We start from the raw sequence: 23,168 nt of genomic DNA, 5'->3' as shown, positions 1-23,168 counted from the left end.
AAAGACAGCAGATAGTATCTCAAAGTAAAGGGACCAAAAGAAAAGCAGAAAGAAATCTAAAACTGTCTAGGGGTTGACCCTCACACTTTTATTGTTGTCACCCTCTGGCAGGGTTAAAATAAAGAAAATGGGGTATCCAGGGCAGGTAACGACCCTACAATCCCCCTGCTAAAACCAACATGTTTCTGCCAGCTATTTACGTGCCCAGCCGGGTCACTCTGGCATTCATCAGGGTGTTGGTCCCTTTGATATGGTCTGCACCCCTTGTCGGGTACTTACTACCTTGTTCACTCGGGGCAGTATCCCCGCTTCACTCTTTTGGAATTTCCAAGAGGATGGACATATCTATAACAAGAGAAGAGGAAAACAGTGGATGATCATTCCCACTCAACCCCTTCTTCCAATTACGCAAAATCATCATTGAGTATCCCACGCATCCTTTTAATGTGAACAATATTCTCTAAATGCAGCCTATCTTCCAGCACACCCAGTGCCCCAATTAGAGGGAACCACTAGCCACCGACACCCTTACAACAGGTGAACAGGTTTCTGAGTTACCTCTGTGCGTGTATATACAGACAGTGATCCGAATAAAATAACCAACCTATCGGTAAGTACGTGTCCTGTTCAGTGTGATTTCTGTGTCATACCACGTGTTAATAGTCTCTATCGCCACTACATGTGCCCATCTTTACACTCAACAACAATAATACTCACAAGAGTTTACGAGAAAATGCTCTAAACCCGGGACAGCGGGGGAGGGTGCTCTTGTCGTCACACTCTGTATGAGGAATGGTCAATGACAAAAAAAGACTTGTTTGTATGGCACATAGACACTCGCGTTGGAATTAGTCCCCTAGCCAAATAACCTTCATTGCTTTGATTCCTTGACCACCACCCACTCTGGCATTTCGTGCAATGGTAAAATTCGCAAAGCGGCTGCCCGATGGTCGCGATGCCAGAAGTTTACTCATATACACACAGTCTCTCCACTCAAGGCATCCTTATACCCAACTACGTGGCTAGAGAGCATTCACGCTCCGAGTGAATTATTCACACTCCCGCATAAACCCATGGCCCATGGCCGCCTCGAATACAATTTGGCCTGATAGCATCCAGAAGGCCTCTTTCTATTTCGTTGAAATAGTGAGTTTGCTGGGTAATACACAGAATGGGCGTGGAGGACCTCGCGGACAAGAAAACAGCTCCTCTTTAAAAAGGGACTCGAGGGGAGTTACCCGTATCGGCGGAGGACAGACGAGGGGAAAGAGGATAGAGTGCCTCTTTGGAGTAGTAAGCACTTGATTTTTATGCGGGAGTGTGAATAATTCACTCGGAGCGTGAATGCTCTCTAGCCACGTAGTTGGGTATAAGGATGCCTTGAGTGGAGAGACTGTGTGTATATGAGTAAACTTCTGGCATCGCGACCATCGGGCAGCCGCTTTGCGAAAAAAAATTGCGCTCCACCAAAGGTGTTGGTCTGCACCTTGGTGTATGATGCGGCCCAATGATGAAGCATGACACTCTCGGGTGTGTGAGGGCAGTATTATAAATTCTAGACAGTACCCTGAATGAATAATTTGAGTCACCCATCTGTCTGAGGTGATGGTCTCCCAGACGTGAAGGAAATTTTGTAGTCTGCCCCCGACCGGAGTGGGATGGTCTGGAGGTAGCAGGGGAAAGTCATTGGGTAGGCGGTGTGGCAGAGCGGGCGGTATTTGTTTTGCCTCTGCCTTTGTTATTATTGCCTCTATAGCCGCCTCTTTGATAACCCCTTGTGAAGGTGGACTGAGGAGGGGATTTGTAGGATGTGGAGGCGCTATCTGAGGAGTAGCCTCTGCCCGTGCCCCGAAAGGAAGAGCGGCGAAAGGAGCGTCTAGGAGGGTGTGACTGTAGGGCTCCCATAGATTTCACCGTATCAGTGTCTTTCTTCATCTTTTCGAGGGCCTCATCAACCTTTGGACCAAATAAATGTTGTTGATCAAATGGGTGGTTCAATATGGAGGCTTGTACCTCAGGTTTAAAACCTGAAACTCTTAGCCAGGCGTGGCGACGGAGGAGGACACTGGTGTTTATGGCCCTGGAGGCTGTGTCTGCCGCATCTAGGGCACAGCGTATAGAGGTGTTAGTGATGGTTTTCCCCTCTTGAATCAATTCATTAGCCCTATTTTTGTATTTTTCTGGGAGATGGTGCATGATGGTTTCTAGCTCATCATAATGCGCTCTGTCGTATCTGGCCAATAGCGCTTGAGTGTTGGCGATACGCCATATATTGGCAGCCTGTGACGCAGTGCGTTTTCCTGACGCGTCTAGGAGTTTGGACTCTTTGTCAGGTGGTGGTGCTTCGCCAGACGCCTGGGAATTTGATCTCTTCCTAGCTGTGGATACCACTAATGAATCCAGCGGTGCAGGTCCTTTAATGTAAGCAGGATCTGTGGGGGCGGCTTTATATTTTTTCTCTATGCGTGGGTTTAGGACCCTAGCCCTGACTGGGTCTTTAAAAACCTCTGGCACATGTTTGATTACCCCTTTTAACATAGATAGTATAGCAGTAGACCTATGTGCATCATCGAAGGTGTCTAGGAGGAAATCTTCCTCTACTGGGTCAGTATGTAGTTCTACCCCACGATAATGTGCCGCCCTCTGGAGTAGGTGGTGAAAGCCTAACGAGTCCTCTGGAGGTGATGGCCTGGATGGATAAAGGTCATCTTGTGGGACATCTGGGATGTCTGGATTGTAATAATCATCCCATGGGTCTGGGGATCCAGTAGGGATGGGGTCTTGTGGCACATCTGCTGGATCGTAATAGGGGTTCCCTTGATCATCATGGTCTGGAGACGCGGTCGGAGAGCGATGAGGTAGGGGTGGAGGGGGCGGAGGTGAAAAGGGTGGAGGAGGTGGAGGAGGTGAGGAAGGCACTCTGAAAGGGGAGGTAGCACAGTCCTTCCTCTTTGGAGGTGGAGCTGGTTTGTCCAAATGTCTCTTTTTTGAAGACAGCGCCAAATGCCCAGTTTTTGGATCCTTGGTAAGTGTATTTTGCAAAGGATCCGGTGTGAATAGTTCTTGCGACACTGGTTGTTCGGTCGGCGCCGAGGTTTTTGGGGCCGACGGCTTTCTAGGCTTGTCTTTGCTGTGCTTTTTTGGAACCTCCGATTTTTTGTTCGGTGCCGTTAGAGGCTTCGGCACGGGAGTGTCGGTGCCGAGGGCCTTATGATGTTTGGTCGGCACCGAGAGGCCGGGTTTCGACACCGAGGGCTTTGGTGCAGGGCTCGGTGTGGAGGTGGAGGCCGATCTCTTCTTCGGTGCCGAAGAGTGTTTTTCAGCACCGCTGGTAGGCTGCCTCGAGCCCGAGCTGCCGGAAGGCTTATTAGGCTTCTTTACCGGGCCCGAAGGTGGGGTGTTAGAAGCAGTGTCCTTGGTCTTGCCTAGGCTCGAAGGCGTGACCGAAGCCTTTTTGGGTGTCGGCGCGGGTGTGGGAGGGGGTATTGTACTCACGACCCTCTGCGCCGGGGTGATGTCCTCCACATCGGAGTCGTCGGCTTCAGAAGCACTGACGAGGTCGTCTTCTTCTTCGGTGTGCTGCTGTCCCGGAGCTTCGACGTCGTCCCCGAAGATGTCGACTGGAGCGGAGGTCGAGGAGTGTGCCATGTTGCGTCTGACCCTTCGATCTCGAATAGTCTTTTTCGATCTAAAAGACTTGCAGGCGGGACAGTCTCGAGCCTCGTGTTCAGGGGAGAGGCAGAGGTTGCACACCTCATGAAGATCGGTGTGGGGGAATTTGGACCCACATCGAGGGCACTTCTTGAAGGGAGTTCTTTCCATCAGCCGAGACCGGAGCCGGAAAAGGCCCGAAGGCCGCCGTCGTCGACTGGAATCGAAGAAGTGTCGAAGAGAAGGTGATTAATAAGATTTGTATCTGAAGAATCTCAATGAACGAGGATTTTGCTTCGATCGTTGAACTGGAAAAGTTCGCAACCGGAGCGCGAAGTATTACATCCGAGCCCGATGGCGGAAAAAAACAATCTGAGGATGGAGCCGAAGCCCATGCGCAATACGAACCAAAGGAGGAGTCACCGACCTCGTGACTTCCAAAGACTTTCCAAGAGGAAAAACAAACTGCAAACATCCGGGCCCAACACCAGATGGCGATCTATGCAAAAGTGTGTAATCTGCAGCTCATATGCCTCGAACAGAGTTGTTTCTACTTGTTGCCCAATGAATGCGGGAAGATAAAGAATGGAAGTAAGAGAAGTACGGCAAAGTGGCATATACACGAGAAACACACATTTTTCAGAGAGTAAACATGGCTCCCATGATGATTACTTTAATACTCCGCGTCAGAGGACTGCTGAACTTTGATGGAAAAAGGAAGATAAAGTGCTTGGATCCATGAAGCTGTAGACAATAAGCATATTGCGTATTGTCTAATGCTGAACAATGCAAACATTCACCCCCAGTCACAGATCTGGGTTTAATCTATCTTTTTTTGCACACCATGCCACCCAGGGTTTAGACCCATCCATATGCAAATCACACTTGTCCAGATTCTCCCTGGACTGGAATCAAGTATCCTGTGACCGGTTTCATTGTATCACCCCTCATTATCCAGGCTAGCTTGAATCCAGTGTCAAGACTGATTTGCATATGGTTGGGTCCAAACTGGAATGGCATGGTAAGCTACAGAACGATTGACTTAGGCCCAGATCTCTGTAATTGGGTTGAATGTTCGACATTGTTCAGCATTCCGTCCATCAATTGTTCTTTTTTGCATTTGTCACCTAGAGTGGGATGGGTATGTCAAGACGTGGGTCCCGTGCTCTCCATGCCACTGGAGTCAAGCTAGCTTGGCTGATGAGGACCGATACCCCGAAACCTGTCCCAGGCCCTGTCCTGAGACAGCGAAAGAGTCGAAGAGTTTGTACTTTACTTTGTTATGCCCTGGAATACAGTAGGATTCCCACTGTTAAGGTGGTTCCTGGAGTATCCCAGAGAAAATATCTTCCAAATCCTTCTAACAAAGACCTGAAAGGAATATCTACCACCTGGACGATGGATATCTATCATTTACAGTCTATGAGCTATTACGTGGGCAGAAGCAATACGAGTCTTCCTGACTACACGCTCCTTATGGGAAAAGGAGAACTGAAAACAAAACCTGCAAATGAAACTTCAAAACCTTGAAGAGTTATTTTGAAACCAACATGAATGAAGGTGGAATTCTTCATGGAGCTGCAATCCGTGTAGCAACTCTGACCCTACAATCATTTCAACAGGAAAAAAGACACTAGACAGATGGGATGCCTTTTGCAGGGAAATGTGTCAGATTTTGAATAGTTGTAAAGAATTGGTTTTCTCTGTACAAAAAAAACTCCTCCTTGGATGAATTAGGATTAATTAAGGAGGAACTAGTCTACTATGCTGACGACTCCCAACTTGTGTTTTCGCTGGAAGGGAATCAAACTATCTCTATTGATAAGTTTCATAAGTGCATGGAAAGTACCACAAACTGGCTTAGAAATAACTTACTCCAATTTAATGGAGACAAAACAGAAGTCGTATATTTCACTACGAGCAAAGTAGCCCATCCCCTTCCTGCTGAGTTCCGGATCACCCCCTCAGATACTCCAAAAATTCCTGCAAAAACAGTACGTAATCTGGGGGTGCTGATAGATAATAACCTTCAACTGGACTCACAAGTAAACAAAACTGTTGGCACCGGCTTCTCATTAATTAGAGCACTACGTAAAATTATCCCGCTATTGCCAGTTCCTGCCAGAACACAAGTAATAAGGAGTGTTATTCTGAGCAGGCTGGATTACTGTAACTCTCTGTATCTTGGAGCTCCAAATTCCCTGGTACTAAAGTTGCAGAGAATCCAAACAATAGCAGCAAAACTAGCTCTAAACCTGCAGCGCAGGTCCTCTGCATCTCTGGCCCCAAGAGATCTTCACTGGCTGCCAATCCGGCAGAGGATACTTTTTAAAACTCTCTGCATCGTTTTTAAGGCAGTACATGGTCTGGGTCCCAGACCACTGCAGAGAAAATCTACATGGTACACCCCCCCCAAGAAACCTACACTTGTCGAAAGCAAATCTGGTTAACATCCAAAAGTTTAAATGTGCGAGGACGGGGGAAAGAGCCTTCAGTTCAGTGGCCTCACGAATGTGGAATGAACTTCCAAATGACATTAGGCAAAGTGAGAACCTGATGCAATTCAGGAAGAAGCTTAAGACTTGGCTATTCCCGAGGGAGGAATAAGTCATAAACGCAGTGTCACCAACCTGTTCAGATATCCTACTGTGTTTCCTTTCTGCCCGTAGGTCATCTTTTTGGGTGAATGATTAACCACACTATATAACAATATGTACTTTCTCAGCGCCAGGATACCCACGTTGGGTGACAGTGCACTATATAAGTTTAGTTTACATTACATTAATGAAAACTAACAATGTGAAAACCCTGAAATCTTTTTTTTTTTTTTTTACTGAACCTTATTTCGAGATTCAATATTGTCTCAATTTGTCAAGCACATTTCTAAAATTCCCCACTAAATGACTGGTCAAACAATGCACCAGAAAGATTACAGTTAACGTTCAGACACTGCTCAACTGGTTCAGCTAAAGGCTAGTAGCTCATTATCCTCAGAGTATAAGGTGTAAACCCGCTGTTCAAGCAACAATCCTCAGGAATGGTGCTCCCATATTTCTAATGGAAGACGGGAATGGTTCAAGTCTGTAGGAAAAGCTTAAACATCGTATTTAATTATTCATTGTTCTGAATTGCCAGATGGAGGTTTGATCATAAAGAAACCAATCAATTAAACTGCATCTCTAGGATCTGAAGGGGATTATGCTTTAATAAAAGATAAAATGGGATAATTGAGTTATAGGCATTTTATGAACTATCTGCTATCAACTTGGCTTTTAAGACTTGTTTTGGCAAATACAGTGAAAAATACACTTTTATTCCAGCATTTTCTCAAGTTATTCTTGGGGCTAGTAAAACTCCAAAACCTCTGCAAAGAGGCAGCACTGGCTGATGCACCTTTTTACTTACATTAGGTAAGGCCCCTTCAGAGCCTCGGGGATTTTGCACAATAGGGAGAAGGGGTAGTACCACGCGGATTGTATAGCCCTAGCCAAATAGCCTGCTCTATCGTTTTATTTGCCTTCCCCTATTATGTGGAAAATACCCCTATGCCCACCAAGACAGATTAAAGGGAAGGAAAAAGTAGGGAAGCAATAGCAAATGTTGTGAGATTACTGCTCAGGGTAAGGTAAAAGTTCAAGCAATTTGTAAAATACAAATGTTACTCTATTGATTTATTGAAATGTATAAGAATATGAGGAGTTTTTCAGCCTTCGAAACGTTATTCTTTACAAGGTTTCAATCAAGAAGTGTTTCATTCCCTCGTTGGTGCTCAGGACTTGGGCTTTCTCAAGCCTGGATTATTTGAACTGTCAAAAACCAATGTGTGACTTCCAAATACCAGTGATAGAAGACATACAAAAATATAGGAAACTCATAATGCACATAAATGAGTAGGGGGGAGAAAAGGAAATATAGAGCATAATAAACAAACATGGTATCAATGTTGTAACAAGATTCTTTCTGCAAGGATATCATAGCAAATACTAATTTACCTATTCCAAGCTGAGTGTTTCATAACTGTGCACAATGATAAAATTACTCTGTGTAGTCTAAATTGCCAAAACCGAGTACTGTCCAATATTTTAGAGAAAAAAGTATTGTAAAGAGGTGCCAAGAGGCTGCCAGTGAATGTGCTAGGGCCAGTCAGAATTGAATTAAATTAGAAAGCAAGACCCTCTATCCAGTTAGATGTATAGTTTGGCCAGTCTTTGCATTTTAGGTTAATTCCATACAAATCCAGAGTGTAAAGGTTTTTAGCATATTTATGTGCAACTTTGTGCTGGAAAATGCTTTAGTTTTAAACACTACCTGAGCTACGAGAACTCCCAGCCCACACACCTCCCCAGAGGAAGCAAGCCTGCTCGATCAGTGCAATTTGTGGCAAGTACTGGAATATTTCATGATTGCCTCTTTATAATCACTTGTTAAAACACACTATGGTTTGTCACTAACTTGTTTGAAAAAGATGCTGCAACAAGCAACTTTTGTCCCCATGTTTGTAAAATGGTATTGAGGAGCCCAAGACTCTCCCCTTCGACACCCATGGGGAGGGCATGTCAACAGGCAGTACTTGATTACATTTGAATTATTTTATGAGTGCCCATTTATAACTCCCTGAAACCACTTATCTTTTTTGAGCAAATTCTTTACAAATTTGCTGCAAAATTAACCTTTTGGCATGTCCCTGAGGACCCCGCTGACTACCCACCCTGCACTGCCCCGTTCAGATCTCTGATGCCAAGGGTAAAGTATAATAGGCAATACAATACAAGGCCTCGTGTAAAAATGTTTGCAAACAAGATTGTTCAAAAGGAAAACTTCTATGCAAAGAACAGAGCAAATGGGACTGCCTTTTGAGAAAATAAAATGTTGTGCTTTCTGAGGGAGGTGTGGAAATATGGATTTTTCTGGTCAGTTATGTCCCCTATCTTGGACCCCAACGGTTCTATGTGCATGTTACAAGTACATGTATGTTCCCTCCAGTTCCAGTTATGAAGACGCAAATACATGTGCGTCCACCGTCAACATGTCCTCTGTCAGATCCGCCATGAATAGGCCGGATATTCCATTCCTAAGTACGAAAGGCCACCGGCTTTATATGGTTCACTTATGCCATTTTACAGTCCAGGCAAGTAGGCCCTGATTCTGTCGTCAAACTCTTCTTGCCTTCTGCCTCTGAAAGCTCCAGTCTGAGCCTGCATCTGTGACCATGAACTTTGTCTCATTCTCTGCGCGGCTCACGAAGCCTGACATCAGCCTATTCTCTGCCAAGAACTGTATTTCACCTTCGAATTATCTGCTTCCCCCTCAGCCGATGCATTCCTGCCTAGTAGTTTAAGTAAACATTCTTCCAGCCACCAAGCAAAAGGCCCGGCTTCTCTGCCCTTATGCAAGTAATTCATAGCCCTGTTACGATGGAAGATTCCTGCCCTCGCATTTAGTGTAGACACTTAGACGCTTGTACACGCACGCACAGTCAGTATAGAATAGATTCTGTCCGAGAGTCCTTCTTTATGGATAACATAGTTCTTTAAACATAGGATGTTAGATATGATTTGGGATTAGGTTGACTTGACCCTCCAGACTTCTGTCTCCACATGTGGAGCTAAATGTCAAGTCCCCTTCACCCCCTAGTTACACGTCAATTACACGTCATGCTGCTGCGCGCGCATCTATGCCAAGTATTATCTTATAGATCCACCTATATATGACATCATAACCAATTATGTTCCTTTTTACTCCTTATTACACCCATTTTTGGTTACGCAGATATATTCGTCATTTTCCTTATCAATTGTTACGCCTACTGTATTCGCTTCATTGTAATGTATGTACTATAAAAGCCATTTCATGTCAATAATGTATGTACTTCACTTCCTGAACCTCCGTGGTGATGGAACTTGGAGCAACCGATTATAATCATTCATTGGAATAAAGCACATTCCGAACCTCTAATACCACGGATTCTGCCTCTCATTTTACTGAGCTATTTTAATTATGTTTCTGTATCAAATTCAGTCCAGGTAAAGGAGAATTATTTACCACATGAATGGCGCCCGAACAGGGACACTTTCTCATCTCACGCGCCGGCGGTGCGTTGCAGGCCCGGTCTCCTGCCACAGCTGGACGGACAATAACGCGTACCAGCAGGATTTCCTGTATCTCCCTCCGGTCAAGCGGGGGCGACTGAGACTGCAATCAACACCCAGACGAGGCGGTGAGAAGTGCGAAGTATCCCGACCAGAGCCTAGCTGAGAGAGCAAGATCCGAGGTATACAGAGACCCACCAGTTCGAAGTCAAGCCCAGTGTCCGACGAGTCGAGTCGAGTCCAGTCGAGTCCAGTCCGGTTCAAGTTCAAGTTACCGAGGCCTTCCGTTTCCGAAGCTACCCGGTGAGTACCATTGCTGGGGAGGCATTTCTGACGTGCACATAGGTTGTGCCGGTCAAGACGGGTTTGGGTACACAAATCCGGTCTGCACTGTTTCAGCAGTGTATCTGTACTGTTTAGCAGTATATCAAGTATTCCGAAGTATCTAGTTATTGTCAAGAATTAAGCTTGGTGATTAGTTATGCAGACGATCATCATTGTTGTTTCAGTTAAAGGTTTAATGTTTAATGTTTAATGTGTTTAAGTACGTTCTATATATTGTGGTATGAATGACCGTTCATTATCGTGTTTATTGTATTAAGTCTGTTCAAAAATCAAGTATCAGGTCAGTTGGTCAAAATCAAGTATAAGGTCAGTTCCCAATATGCCGTTCTTTTCGAAACTAAGACAGATCACTACAAGAAAAGGGGTACTCGAGGAAGCCGTTCCCATTCCTCCTAGGGACACTCCAGGGTACTTCATGTATCATAAACATGGCCTAGACGCCATATTATTTCTTGATTTATGGGTAGACTACACCAAGGAATTACCAGAAAGTCAGAGGTGGCCCACAGCGGGAACCTGGGATGCAGAGTGCATCATGAAAGTAGAAGAAGAGTTATGGAAAAGGAAAGTCAGACAGTCACAGAAAGATGCCATTGAACTATGGCGTAAAGAATCACATAGACGAACAGAAAAAGCACGTAGACAGGAAGAGAAGAGTAAAGAGAATTCCAATAAAGTTCGAGAAAATCTATTAATTGAGGAAGGTATCCGAGTGAAAACAGAACAAGTAGACAGACAAAGAAATGCCCTTATGAATGGTATGTATCCCCTTCTGGCCGAAGGATTACCTAAGGCTACCCCAGAAATACCGAAAGACTTGCCACCCCCATTGTTCCCAATAAAGGTACATCCTAAGGGGCATCCTAGAACCGCAGAAGACGTTTTTCTTTCCTCATATTTAGATGACGCAGCTCCCGAATATGCTAATTCCGCCCCGCATAGACCGCATACCAGGGAGGTCCAACGCCAAGATCCAGCACCCGTATCCCTACAGCAACAAATCGAGTCACAAGTTCTGGCAAGCACATCTGTTTCTGCATCCGCTCCTACAGCTACTTCTATAGCTGTGTCCACACCTGTAGTTGCTGTGTCACGTCCGACGAATCCTTTCACACCCGACACCCCAGATGGGGCCACGGGAGGTGCTACCAATATCTTTTCTACGCCACCCAGAATAAATAAACTTACTTTTCAAGAGTCAGCACATTCACGTACACCCAAACTCATAAGTGCCCGTACGCTGAAGGAACTTCTTATAGATTGCAGATATGACCCTGTGCCCGGTAAAGAGGACGAAATGACCCTGGCGTCATTGCGTATCAGACGAGCCGCAGTGTATTTAGGGAAGTTACCAGGAATGACTGCGCATCTAGATAATATATACCATTTTGTCCAAACAGGGCGAGATCCAGAATGTATTAACAGAGCTATGGAATACTAGAAAGTAGAGATACAGGGGGAACTGTTACGTTTCCTCATAAACTGTGTGATCAGAAATCAAGACCGACCGGGGGTAGACCCGGAAGCAATGCAAATTCTTACAAGATGGAGCCAGAATATATCAGAAGGGAGACATGATAAACAAAATTGTATAATAGCCATGTGCCGAAAGATCCGTAAAGAAATAGAACGCCTACACGAAGAGAGATTAGAGGTAGACGAGTTCGAACAAAGCGAGGAAGAAGGGTCAGGACTGCCCACAGGACAGTCAGAAACTATAGCCTATGTAGGTAAAAGAAGATCTTATAATAGTACGAGATGTCTTATTGACCCGATACGCCCGATATGTCCAGATAATAACAGGAATTTCCAAATACCTATAATTAATATAAGGTCTAACGAGCATTCGTTCCAAACCGCCGACAAACTACTCCGAGAACGAAGGGGTTATCATTTTCTCGATTCTATGGATGAACAAGATTTAGCCAGGGCAGCTGTCCATTGGGTGGACAGTCCCGGAAAATATAGTGATGATACAGTAGTACGCACATTCTTGAATCTTACCCCAGATGAACAGAGGTTAGCTGGGATTTATATGATTCAACAACTCATTATACTATATCGAAGTCAGCGTTCGGACCCTGGTCCCTTACCTGACATATTGACTGAATTGCTTATGAATAAATGGAGAGGTGCAGGTACTAAATTAATTAAAGAAATTCTAGAATCAAGAAAGCAGTATATTCTTTTTGTATGTTCAGAACATGTCTCATTGCCCGTCAAGGAAAGAACCACGTATCACATGGATAGACAGAATCCCTTGCGAGAAGTGCACCCGATAAAAGGCGAGGACAATGAGTTTAAACGCGTATTTGTATATACGCCCATATCGAAAATAGAATTGTTACAAATGAAGAAAGTGGTACCCAGTCATGACAAAGACCCAGCGGGTTTTCACCGAGAAATTAAAGACATGTTACTCATGGGAGAGTATACCTATCCCGACATTATGACAATATTAAAGCTATTGATGCCTGCTGGCATTTATGAGAAACTCAAGGAAAAAGAGTGGGAGGTAGGAGACCAAAAGATAGAATGGTCAGTGTTAGAAGCGGAAGAAAAGGCCCGAACTGCAGGAGCAGGACTTGGGGATAAAACTAAGGCATTACCAGGTTTATTAGTACAGGTACTGCCACGTTTATTAACTACGAAAAAGGAAGATTGGGGTACAATTTCAGCCTGTAAACAGAAGCAAGATGAAGACACTAGTGATTACTATGCCCGATTTGAAAAATGTTTTGGTATAAATAGTGGCATAAAAGCAAGTAGCGAATCATACCCACATCTGTTTGTAACAAAATTAGTAGAAAATGCCCTGCCACCAGTAAAGAATAGAGTATTAAAATTCGAGAGTACCTGGCAAGGTAACACTCCATCACAAATGTTACAAATGTTACAGTACCATCACAATAGAATTAGAGAGGAACAAGAACATGAACACAGACGCATGAAAGACACGAAAATGAAAATGCTAGTTTCCCAGACAGTTCCAGCTGAAGGACATAAAAAGGGTATGACACATTCCGATTCAGCAGGACCTGTAAAAGGGACATGCAATTATTGTAAAAAGCCAGGTCATTATGTACACGATTGTCCAGTTTTAAAACATAATATCGCCATAGGTAAAACACAAGAAAGATCACGGCCACTTAGACAAGATCAGAATGAACAAGGAGCTCTGCAGCACGCCCAGGCCATGCCAGCCGCACAACAGCTAATACAGTTTGTGCCAGCTGCACCACCGTTGCCTGTTGCTGCCACACAGACAACAACGCGACAAATGTATCAGACCGCACAGTATGAATATCCCGAGTATCAGCGTTACGCATGAACCAGCCTAGAGAGGGAAGTTGACTTACCCCTTATCGAGATACCTGTAGATCAAGAAGGACCTTATGTACACAGTGAATTATTAGGTCAAGATAGAAAATTTTTACTCGATACAGGGGCAAGTCGAACAACTATAAAACGTAGTGAAGTTCCAGGGGCACCCCTCTCAGGCTCACAAAAATATTTCCCTTGGTTTTTCAGGAAAACCTATTGTTAATGAAGTGTCACAACCTCTGCCACTTACGATAGGACCTCTGACCCGAACTACAGATTTATTGCTTACTAAATCATGTCCAGAAAACCTGTTAGGAATAAAAACATTAAAAGCTCTAGGAGCTATAATATGTTGTTCTCCGGAAGGAGTAAGATTGTTTTTACGTGATTTTAAAGGTCACTATGTATCTAGAGACATGGATCCCCGACTGCAGACTTTACCTACACGTCTATGGGCACAAGGCCCTACTGATGTTGGTTGCATGAATATTACACCATATCGAGTCACATTAAAGGCAGGAGTGGTGCTACCACGAATGCGACAATACAAGTTACCACCAGATGCTGTAGTGGCTTTACTACAAATCATTGACGAGCTCATTACCCAGGGAGTAGTTGTAGAAACAGACTCCAATGTATGTAATTCACCAATAATTCCGATTCTTAAACGAACAGATCCGAAGACCCGCCAGTCTATCGATTGGTTATTGATCTGCGCGAGTTAAACAAATGCATTGTGCCACAATTCCCTGTGGTCCCAGATATCTCGTCATTACTGACAGCTATTGATTCCGAAGCGACATTCTTTACTGTAATCGATCTCAAGAATGCCTTTTTCAGCGTCCCAATAGATCCGGAAAGCCAATATTTATTCGGATTTAGTTTAAATGGACGTAGCTTTAAATTCTCACGCGCACCTCAAGGATTTACAGAAAGCCCCAGCATCTATAGCCAAGCACTGAAACGAGAACTTGACAGTATCCACATGCCAGTTAACACTGCTCTGCTTCAATACGTCGATGATCTGCTGATCACCGCCCGAAGCGAACCCGAATGTGAAAAAGCATCACTGACAGTTTTACAATTTCTAGCCGAAAAGGGGCACAAGGTGTCCCCTTCTAAGCTGCAATTCTGTGTCCAGCGAGTTATTTATCTTGGACACTCGCTGTCCAAGGAGGGAAGGCAGCTTACACCGGACCGCATTCAGTTAATAGCTAACATGCCAATACCCAAGACACAAAAGGAGGTGCGGGCTTTCATAGGCCTCACTTCATACTGTAGACAGTGGATCCCGCAATATGCATTTCTAGCAAAACCACTCATTCAGTTGACAACCCAGGAGGCAGCCACATCGACTGTTCTCCCTTGGACTCAGGAACATACACAAGCTTTTGAAAGCCTAAAGAAAGCTTTATGTCAAGCACCTGTTTTAGCAACGCCATGTTACAGAAAACAGTTTACACTCTTTGTTACAGAACGCGAAGGTACTGCCTTGTCAGTACTCACACAGGAACAAGCAGGAGCACACAAACCATGTGCTTATTTTTCTAGTACATTAGATCCCGTAGCTCAGGCTTTGCCTGCGTGCCTGAAATCAGTAGCAGCGACAGCTTTAGCAATCAGACAAAGCGATGCCATAGTGTTAGGACATCCATTGACAGTTCAAGTACCACACACAGTAGAAGTCCTTGTAAATAGAACGCAAACACAACACTTGACTATAGCGCGACTTACAGGGTATGAACTTACATTGTTTCAGCCACATATAGAAATCAGACGCTGTAACACATTGAATCCTGCCACACTTTTGCCAGTAACCGGAACAGACCCACTAGCTCATGACTGTATTGAAGTTATTACTATAACGACAAAACCCAGACAAGACTTGACAGATGTCCCATTGTCAGATCCAGACCTGACGTTGTATGTAGATGGTTCATGTATGAGAACAAGTACAGGAGAGTTAGTGGCTGCTTACGCAGTCACAACAGATACAGAAGTCATTGAAACTAATCGTATTAATACTTTGTCAGCTCAAGCCGCAGAGCTCATCGCTCTGACACAAGCCTGTATTCAAGCCACAAGTAAGAAAGTCAACATATACACTGATTCACGTTATGCATTCGGAGTTGTACATGACTTCGGCGTGCTGTGGCGAGAGAGAGGTTATTTAACTTCCCACGGTGCCCACATTCAGCACGGACCCCTCATTCATGCCTTATTAGATGCAATACATCTACCTACTGCAATATCAATTATGAAATGTAAGGCTCATACGAAGGTTACTGATATCATTTCCCAAGGCAATGATTTAGCCGACAGAACAGCTAAACAGACTGCTCAAACTCAAACCCCCGACATGACAAAGACAATAGTCCCGATGCCGACACATTGTATGACAGTTAAAGATCCTACTCTTGACGTAATTGACATACAGACACATGCTACACCAGACGAAATAAAGAAATGGACTGAATTAGGAGGGATCCAAACGGACCAAGGATGGATGATGAAGGAAAGGTCTGTATGGTTCCTTCCTGATTCAATGGTCCAAGTTATAGTTAACACTATACATAGTCCAGCACATCTAGGAGAAAAAGCTATGCTAGACAGCATTCAACACATTTGGTTCAATAAACATTTACGAGCAGCAGCCAAACAAAAAGTCCGTACCTGTATGATCTGTTGCCAGTTCAACCCAGGAAAAAGCGTTCCCGTAGAACAGGGTGGATTTCATCCTCCTGATCACCCTTTTGAAGTCCTCCAGATGGATTATATCCAGATGGAACGATGTCGAGGATTCAAATATGTTCTCGTAGTTGTCTGCGCTCTGTCCCGTTGGACGGAGGCATACCCGGTTTCAGATTACACTGCCCCGACTACTGCCAAACAGTTGGTTCGAGAATTCTTCCCACGATACGGTTTACCACGTGTTGTCTACTCAGATAACGGCCAGCCGTTCTCATCCGAATTAATGAAACATGTTTCACTTCTGCTAGGATATCAGTGGAAATTCCACTGTGTTCGACACCCCGAGGCAGCAGGTCTCGTAGAAAGACATAATCAGATACTGAAAATCAGACTGTCCAAAATATGCAGAGAGAAAGGTGTCGACTGGATAGTAGCATTACCAGTTGCACTCTTTTACATGAGAATGGTAGCACACTCTCGAACAGGGCTATCCCCGTATGAGGTGATCTTCGGCAGACCACCAAATATGTGGGGGACGCCTATACCACGCAAAATAACTGATATTGACTGTAATATGCTGACAGATTACTTGGCTTCCTTGATGTCTGCACTACAATCTTGTCGTTCACAGGTTGCTGCAGCATTTCCCGACAACACTGAGGTGAAACCCCATGACATAGTCCCGGGGGATTTCGTGTTTGTGAAAAATTTCGACCGAAAGACTCAGCTGGAGCCCAGGTGGAAGACACCCAAGTTGGTTCTGCTGACCACAAGAACAGCCGTGAAGATCGAGGGCCGCAAGGGCTGGATTCATTCAAGTCATATCAAGAAATTTCATGGACAATCCTCGGATATAGACATTGTGCCCTGCACTCCCTCACAGACTGATTCAAAACTTCCTTTGGTTGAAAAGACTGAAACCGAATTCTACAAAGTTAAATTGAGGCCTAGAACGTCAGACGATTCGATTGTTTAAGTCCTCTCCTAGGTGAAGCGGTTGAATTTGTCTCTGACATGTATCCTCTAGACCTGAATCATGGACAGTCGCGAAAAATGATGAAACGACAGGCGTATTGTAAATCACTGCGTAGCCATTGCATTGTGACATTAATAATCTTGTTTTTCTTGAGTCTTTTAATAATTACTGCAAGCATATTGTTGCACATATATTACCCTATTTCTAAACATGTTTACAATGTTACTGCTGAACATTCTTTTAGTGACTTACCCCCGCATGAATTGTCTTATAGACTTGCGCTGCGCAATAACACTTTCATTAGTATGTTACATCATTCCCATCAGACTAGTAATGCCACTAATTGTTGGGTGTGTGGCCGGCTCCCTCCCTATCAGAATTATGAAGGAGTCTTGCCATTCTTTCCGCACCCATTTACACATAATGGCTCCTGTGGAGCATGGTTTAGTTTAATCAATTCCATAGACTCAGACACAGCAGTTTACCAAGATCAGTGGGTATGGGGAAACCTAAACCTAGTTTTACTCAAGGTCTGCTACCCTGACAAGGAGGGTCGCCCCAAAAGAACAGGAACTGATCTAGAAAATGAAGTATATGGATTAGGTAATTTTACACCTAATCTCATGATTCTAAATGTCGTATCCGAAGTTGAACTAGTCTTACCCACCATGTCAGTATTCCCAGCGAAGGGTGAATTGTGTGTAAGAAAGGTTGGTTCCATACATATGGGCCATAGTAAATGCACTACTACAGTAGAATTCAGTGATCAAGGCAAATCCTCATTCAGAGCTTATCGCCACTCCTACTTTATATGTGGTCAGACTGCATATATGCGTCTACCTCTAGATTGGGATGGTACCTGCTACATTGCATTCCTTTTGCCACCTGTTTTCCTAGCTCCTCCTGATTATTATAGAAATATTCATTTAGTACACAATAGAGAGCGGAGAGATCTCCCGATTGTCGATTACACTGAAACAGCATGGGAAAAATACACAGATTTCAATAAAGGCATCTTTCCCTATATAGGTACTGTTACTAATAGTAAACTAATACGTAGATTAACTAGAACCCTTGAAGCAGTAGCGAATGAAACTATTTCCGCCTTAGGCAATTTAACAGAAGAGCAGTCTGCTATGCGGATTGTTGTGCTTCAAAATCGTCTTGTCCTTGACGTCATCCTGGCTGATAGGGGCGGAGCTTGTAGGGTCATCGGATCAAGCTGCTGCGTATTCATACCAGAAAATTCGCCATCAGTATATAAAGCCATAACTCGCCTTCATGAGATTGTAAGCCAGATACACCAGAATCCAGGCACTTGGACTTGGTCCAATTGGTTTTGGAGTGTGATATCAGCCTGGGGATGGAGAGTTCTATCCTTCCTAGGTATTGGCCTTCTCATACTATTCAGTTGCTGTCTATGTCTACAATGTGGACCAGCGATCTGTGGTCTGTGTACCACCTCGTGCATTCCACCACCAAGATTTCATTCAAGATCCCGGAAGAAGAAAGAAGAACAAATGATGTTATATGAACAGATCAATGGATTGATGAAGATTGATATCTCTTAACGGGCAAGTAGGGGACAAGGAGGGAATGTGGAAATATGGATTTTTCTGGTCAGTTATGTCCCCTATCTTGGACCCCAACGGTTCTATGTGCATGTTACAAGTACATGTATGTTCCCTCCAGTTCCAGTTATGAAGACGCAAATACATGTGCGTCCACCGTCAACATGTCCTCTGTCAGATCCGCCATGAATAGGCCGGATATTCCATTCCTAAGTACGAAAGGCCACCGGCTTTATATGGTTCACTTATGCCATTTTACAGTCCAGGCAAGTAGGCCCTGATTCTGTCGTCAAACTCTTCTTGCCTTCTGCCTCTGAAAGCTCCAGTCTGAGCCTGCATCTGTGACCATGAACTTTGTCTCATTCTCTGCGCGGCTCACGAAGCCTGACATCAGCCTATTCTCTGCCAAGAACTGTATTTCACCTTCGAATTATCTGCTTCCCCCTCAGCCGATGCATTCCTGCCTAGTAGTTTAAGTAAACATTCTTCCAGCCACCAAGCAAAAGGCCCGGCTTCTCTGCCCTTATGCAAGTAATTCATAGCCCTGTTACGATGGAAGATTCCTGCCCTCGCATTTAGTGTAGACACTTAGACGCTTGTACACGCACGCACAGTCAGTATAGAATAGATTCTGTCCGAGAGTCCTTCTTTATGGATAACATAGTTCTTTAAACATAGGATGTTAGATATGATTTGGGATTAGGTTGACTTGACCCTCCAGACTTCTGTCTCCACATGTGGAGCTAAATGTCAAGTCCCCTTCACCCCCTAGTTACACGTCAATTACACGTCATGCTGCTGCGCGCGCATCTATGCCAAGTATTATCTTATAGATCCACCTATATATGACATCATAACCAATTATGTTCCTTTTTACTCCTTATTACACCCATTTTTGGTTACGCAGATATATTCGTCATTTTCCTTATCAATTGTTACGCCTACTGTATTCGCTTCATTGTAATGTATGTACTATAAAAGCCATTTCATGTCAATAATGTATGTACTTCACTTCCTGAACCTCCGTGGTGATGGAACTTGGAGCAACCGATTATAATCATTCATTGGAATAAAGCCCATTCCGAACCTCTAATACCACGGATTCTGCCTCTCATTTTACTGAGCTATTTTAATTATGTTTCTGTATCAAATTCAGTCCAGGTAAAGGAGAATTATTTACCACAGAGGGGTGGACTAACCCTTGGGCAATAACAAGAATATCAAACTATGAAAAAGTTATTGTCTTTGGGAGAGCTTTCAAATCTTAGACCTTACTATAGCTTTCGTTTCCTGAATTAAAAATAATCATTAATAAAAACTATTTCTTTTCCATAAAACATGGAGTAAGAAATCGACTGGGACACATCAGACAATTTTTTATTCAATTAGAAAATCAGAGCACCCTATGAAGTGTTTTTTTTAAAGTTATTACTTTACAGTAAAGGATATTAAAAAGAGAAGGAACTTACTTTCTCCAGTGACTCTTCTGAAGTAACAGAAAAGGGTTTTCAGCTTCTCAGTCTTCCTTGGATTCCGTCCTTCAAATAGCCTGAAAACGGCAAAAAGAGTGATAAGAAGGACAAAACATTTATATCAGGCAGATAAAAGCTGTTCATTTTGCAGACAGAACCAATTCATAATTAATTTGAGTAAACAGGCTTGTTCTGATAAATTTAACATCAAGAGAGGAGTTAGACAAGAGTGCATTTTAGCACCCTTCCTCTTCACCCTATATATTAATAGCGTGGGACAACATCTTAGGGACTTTCAGCTCGATTACCCCGCTGTTGGCAGAACATCCATCCCCATTCTTCTGTATGCGGACGACGCAGTAATAATGTCACGTACCTTTATTGGCCTACAAAGGGCGGTGGTCGAATTCTCAGACTATATGAACACTCGTGGACTAGTAATTAACGTCTCTAAAACATATTCTATGACATGTAGCACCTCTAGAAAACATAGTAAGGCAATTTTGCTGAAAAGAGATAAGATTAAAAATACTGACAGCTTCTGCTATCTAGGAGTTAATTTTGATAGCAGAGGGAATTGGAAAGGGGCAGTGTTTGCCAGAAAATTGGCCTTCAGTAGGGCCAACGGTGCTCTGTTAAATTTCTCTAGGAAACTAGGTGGCTGACCAGTCAAGGAGCTTGTACAAATTTATAAAGCAAAATGTATTCCTACCGGCACCTATGGGGCAGGACTTTGGGGGATTGTCAAAGCAGACCAGATACAACGAACTGAAAATGATTTTATTCGTTATTTGTTGGCAGCCCCCAAATCCATGTCTACTTATTTCAGCCATAGTGAACTTGGGATACCTTTTATTGATGATACGATTAAATCTTCCCCCTTGCTCTTATGGCATAAAATTTGGGTAACACCAGAAACATCCTTAAACAGAGATGTAGTTTCTGACTGCTTAGCTTTAGACGGAGCTGCAAATATTAAGTGGTTACATTACATCAAAACCATGGCATCGGATATAGGGCATAAAGAATATTTTGAAGACCCAATTTGTCTAGAAACGGTCCCAGAACGCACACTTAAAAAAATGATCTTGGAATTTTTACAGAATAAAAGGAGGCTTGCTGAAAAGGGTAAATGCACAACCCTGGAAAACCATTTATTGATTTTTCATGTAGGTATTCAACCGTATTTATTGTCAGAACCTAGTCCTTTTTTGAGGTTGTTGTTGACCAGGTTCCGGGTTGGCACTTTTTTTCGACTGTTAACATTTCCCAATTGTAATGATTGGTCCAAATCACTAGTGAAGTGCCCCTGTGATGATTTAGCCAATCAGTCTAACATTCACAGCATTCTTTTTTGTAAATTCTATGAGACTGCGAGGAAAAGGTTTTTGAGGCCGATCCTTATAAAATGGGGTATTAGGAGTTGTAGAGCAGCATATTATAAACTCAAGCAATTAGAAACAGCTCGTGTGGTAAAAGCAGTCTCCTCCTATTTGAAATTATCAATAGGAGTGAGGAATACCATGGGGGCAGGGGCAACCTAGGCTGCAGCGTTTGAAATTTGACTTTTTATTTTATCTTTTTTTAACTGATTACCCCATTCTAATTTTAGCATTGACAATGCATAGTGATAGGCATGTGTATTTCGATTTTTGTTGAATATGTTATATACGTAAACATGTGACTATGCTATATTTTATTATATAAAACTTTTTAATGTTTTTATCTATTGTACTATGAAATATGTGCTTTTATGATTTTACAACAAAATCGAATAAAGCTAATTTTTGACTTTGAGTAAACAGGCTTTCAGAGTTACTCAAAACTAATCATGAACATTAAGAAAATTACCTCAAAGATGTTGAGTTAGACACACTTTCTAAACAATAAATGGCCTACACCAGGCATTCCCCAAAAAAGGCACTTATGTATCAAATAAATCTAAGAGTCAACATATAAAATAGAAAGAGACCTAAACGAAAGTAATACCAGTTAAAATATGCAATTTAAAGGTCTTACATTCCTACCTAATAACTACCTCTGTTTTACAAATGACATAGACACGTCAGATTTAAAGTTCAGATCACGGTTTCATCTTGCCATGATGTCTTAGAGAGTATTGATATTATTAAAAAATGTTGACTCAACATATAAGACAATCAACAACATGGAAGAGGAATATAAACATCAAGGTGTCGAGTACTGGAGAGTGGAAAGATCTGTTGAGTTCCTTTCCCGACAGTCCAAGGAAAGAGCGAGTGCTCCCAGTAGTCACAGTGCAACCCTGCACAGAAAAAGAGTTTGTGAAATTTGTCAAGTGTCTCCTTAAAGTGTGTTAGGATGAAAAAAAAATCAAAAAGGGTTAAAAAATAAAACTTCCTTGGCAATCTGGCTCGACTGCAAATGACAAATAATGTTAAAGGGATCAACAAAGCACTAAACTCCCCCTGACATCCGGGACGAGTTTACAGTCAGGCAAAATATTCAGAAGTAGAATCCAGGGGAAGTTCCATTTGCTAGAAGCACAAATTAGGAACACAAATAGTAACACAAGACAAAGTAAGTGACTAACAATAAGGGAATAAATGTGCTGCGATGCACCCGTCACTTGGAAATAAATCCAAATATAAAATAACCTCCTAAGGACAGACCAAAATCTTGAGAAGAGCTTCTTATAAGGCTTGTTCACGCCCCTTTTCTGAAGTTATGGCATTCGTTTGGTACACAAAGGAGTTCAAGTTTGACATCCTTTCCCCAGTTCTGAATTCCACTGCCACACTTCATGCCTGCACTTCAGCCAACCAGGCAACTTGCAAAACATACACCCCATTCCCCAAGCTGATCCCCTACCCCTCATGCCCATAAGTGCAGAAACGCCAGAACGGTCCTGGCAGCGAGGGATGTTCAGCCATGTACTAATCCTGGGGTCCAACTACACTGTGCCCAGCAGCACATGGAGTGCTTCATCCACCATTGAATGCTAGCATCTCTTAAGGCATCAATCATGGCACAGATGTAACAAAAGGTAGGAGTAGGGAAAACTGCAAAC

At 43.3% G+C, this 23,168-nt stretch overlaps 1 protein-coding gene across 2 annotated transcripts in view; it reads right to left on the bottom strand.

Annotated features, from left to right (window-relative positions):
- The window catches only part of PARG (poly(ADP-ribose) glycohydrolase), a 722,753-nt gene that overhangs the window by 288,815 nt on the left and 410,770 nt on the right, over nt 1-23,168 (bottom strand). For both annotated transcript variants that reach the window (XM_085608405.1, XM_085608413.1), the window contains exon 10: nt 20,117-20,196. In XM_085608405.1, the coding sequence (XP_085464531.1) occupies nt 20,117-20,196 (80 nt within the window). The remainder of the gene's footprint in view (nt 1-20,116; nt 20,197-23,168) is intronic.

The sequence above is a fragment of the Triturus cristatus genome, chromosome 1_2 (assembly GCF_964204655.1).
Source record: "Triturus cristatus chromosome 1_2, aTriCri1.1, whole genome shotgun sequence".
In the NCBI taxonomy this organism is placed as follows: Eukaryota; Metazoa; Chordata; class Amphibia; order Caudata; family Salamandridae; genus Triturus; species Triturus cristatus.
This window is presented reverse-complemented; position numbering and strand designations above follow the sequence as displayed.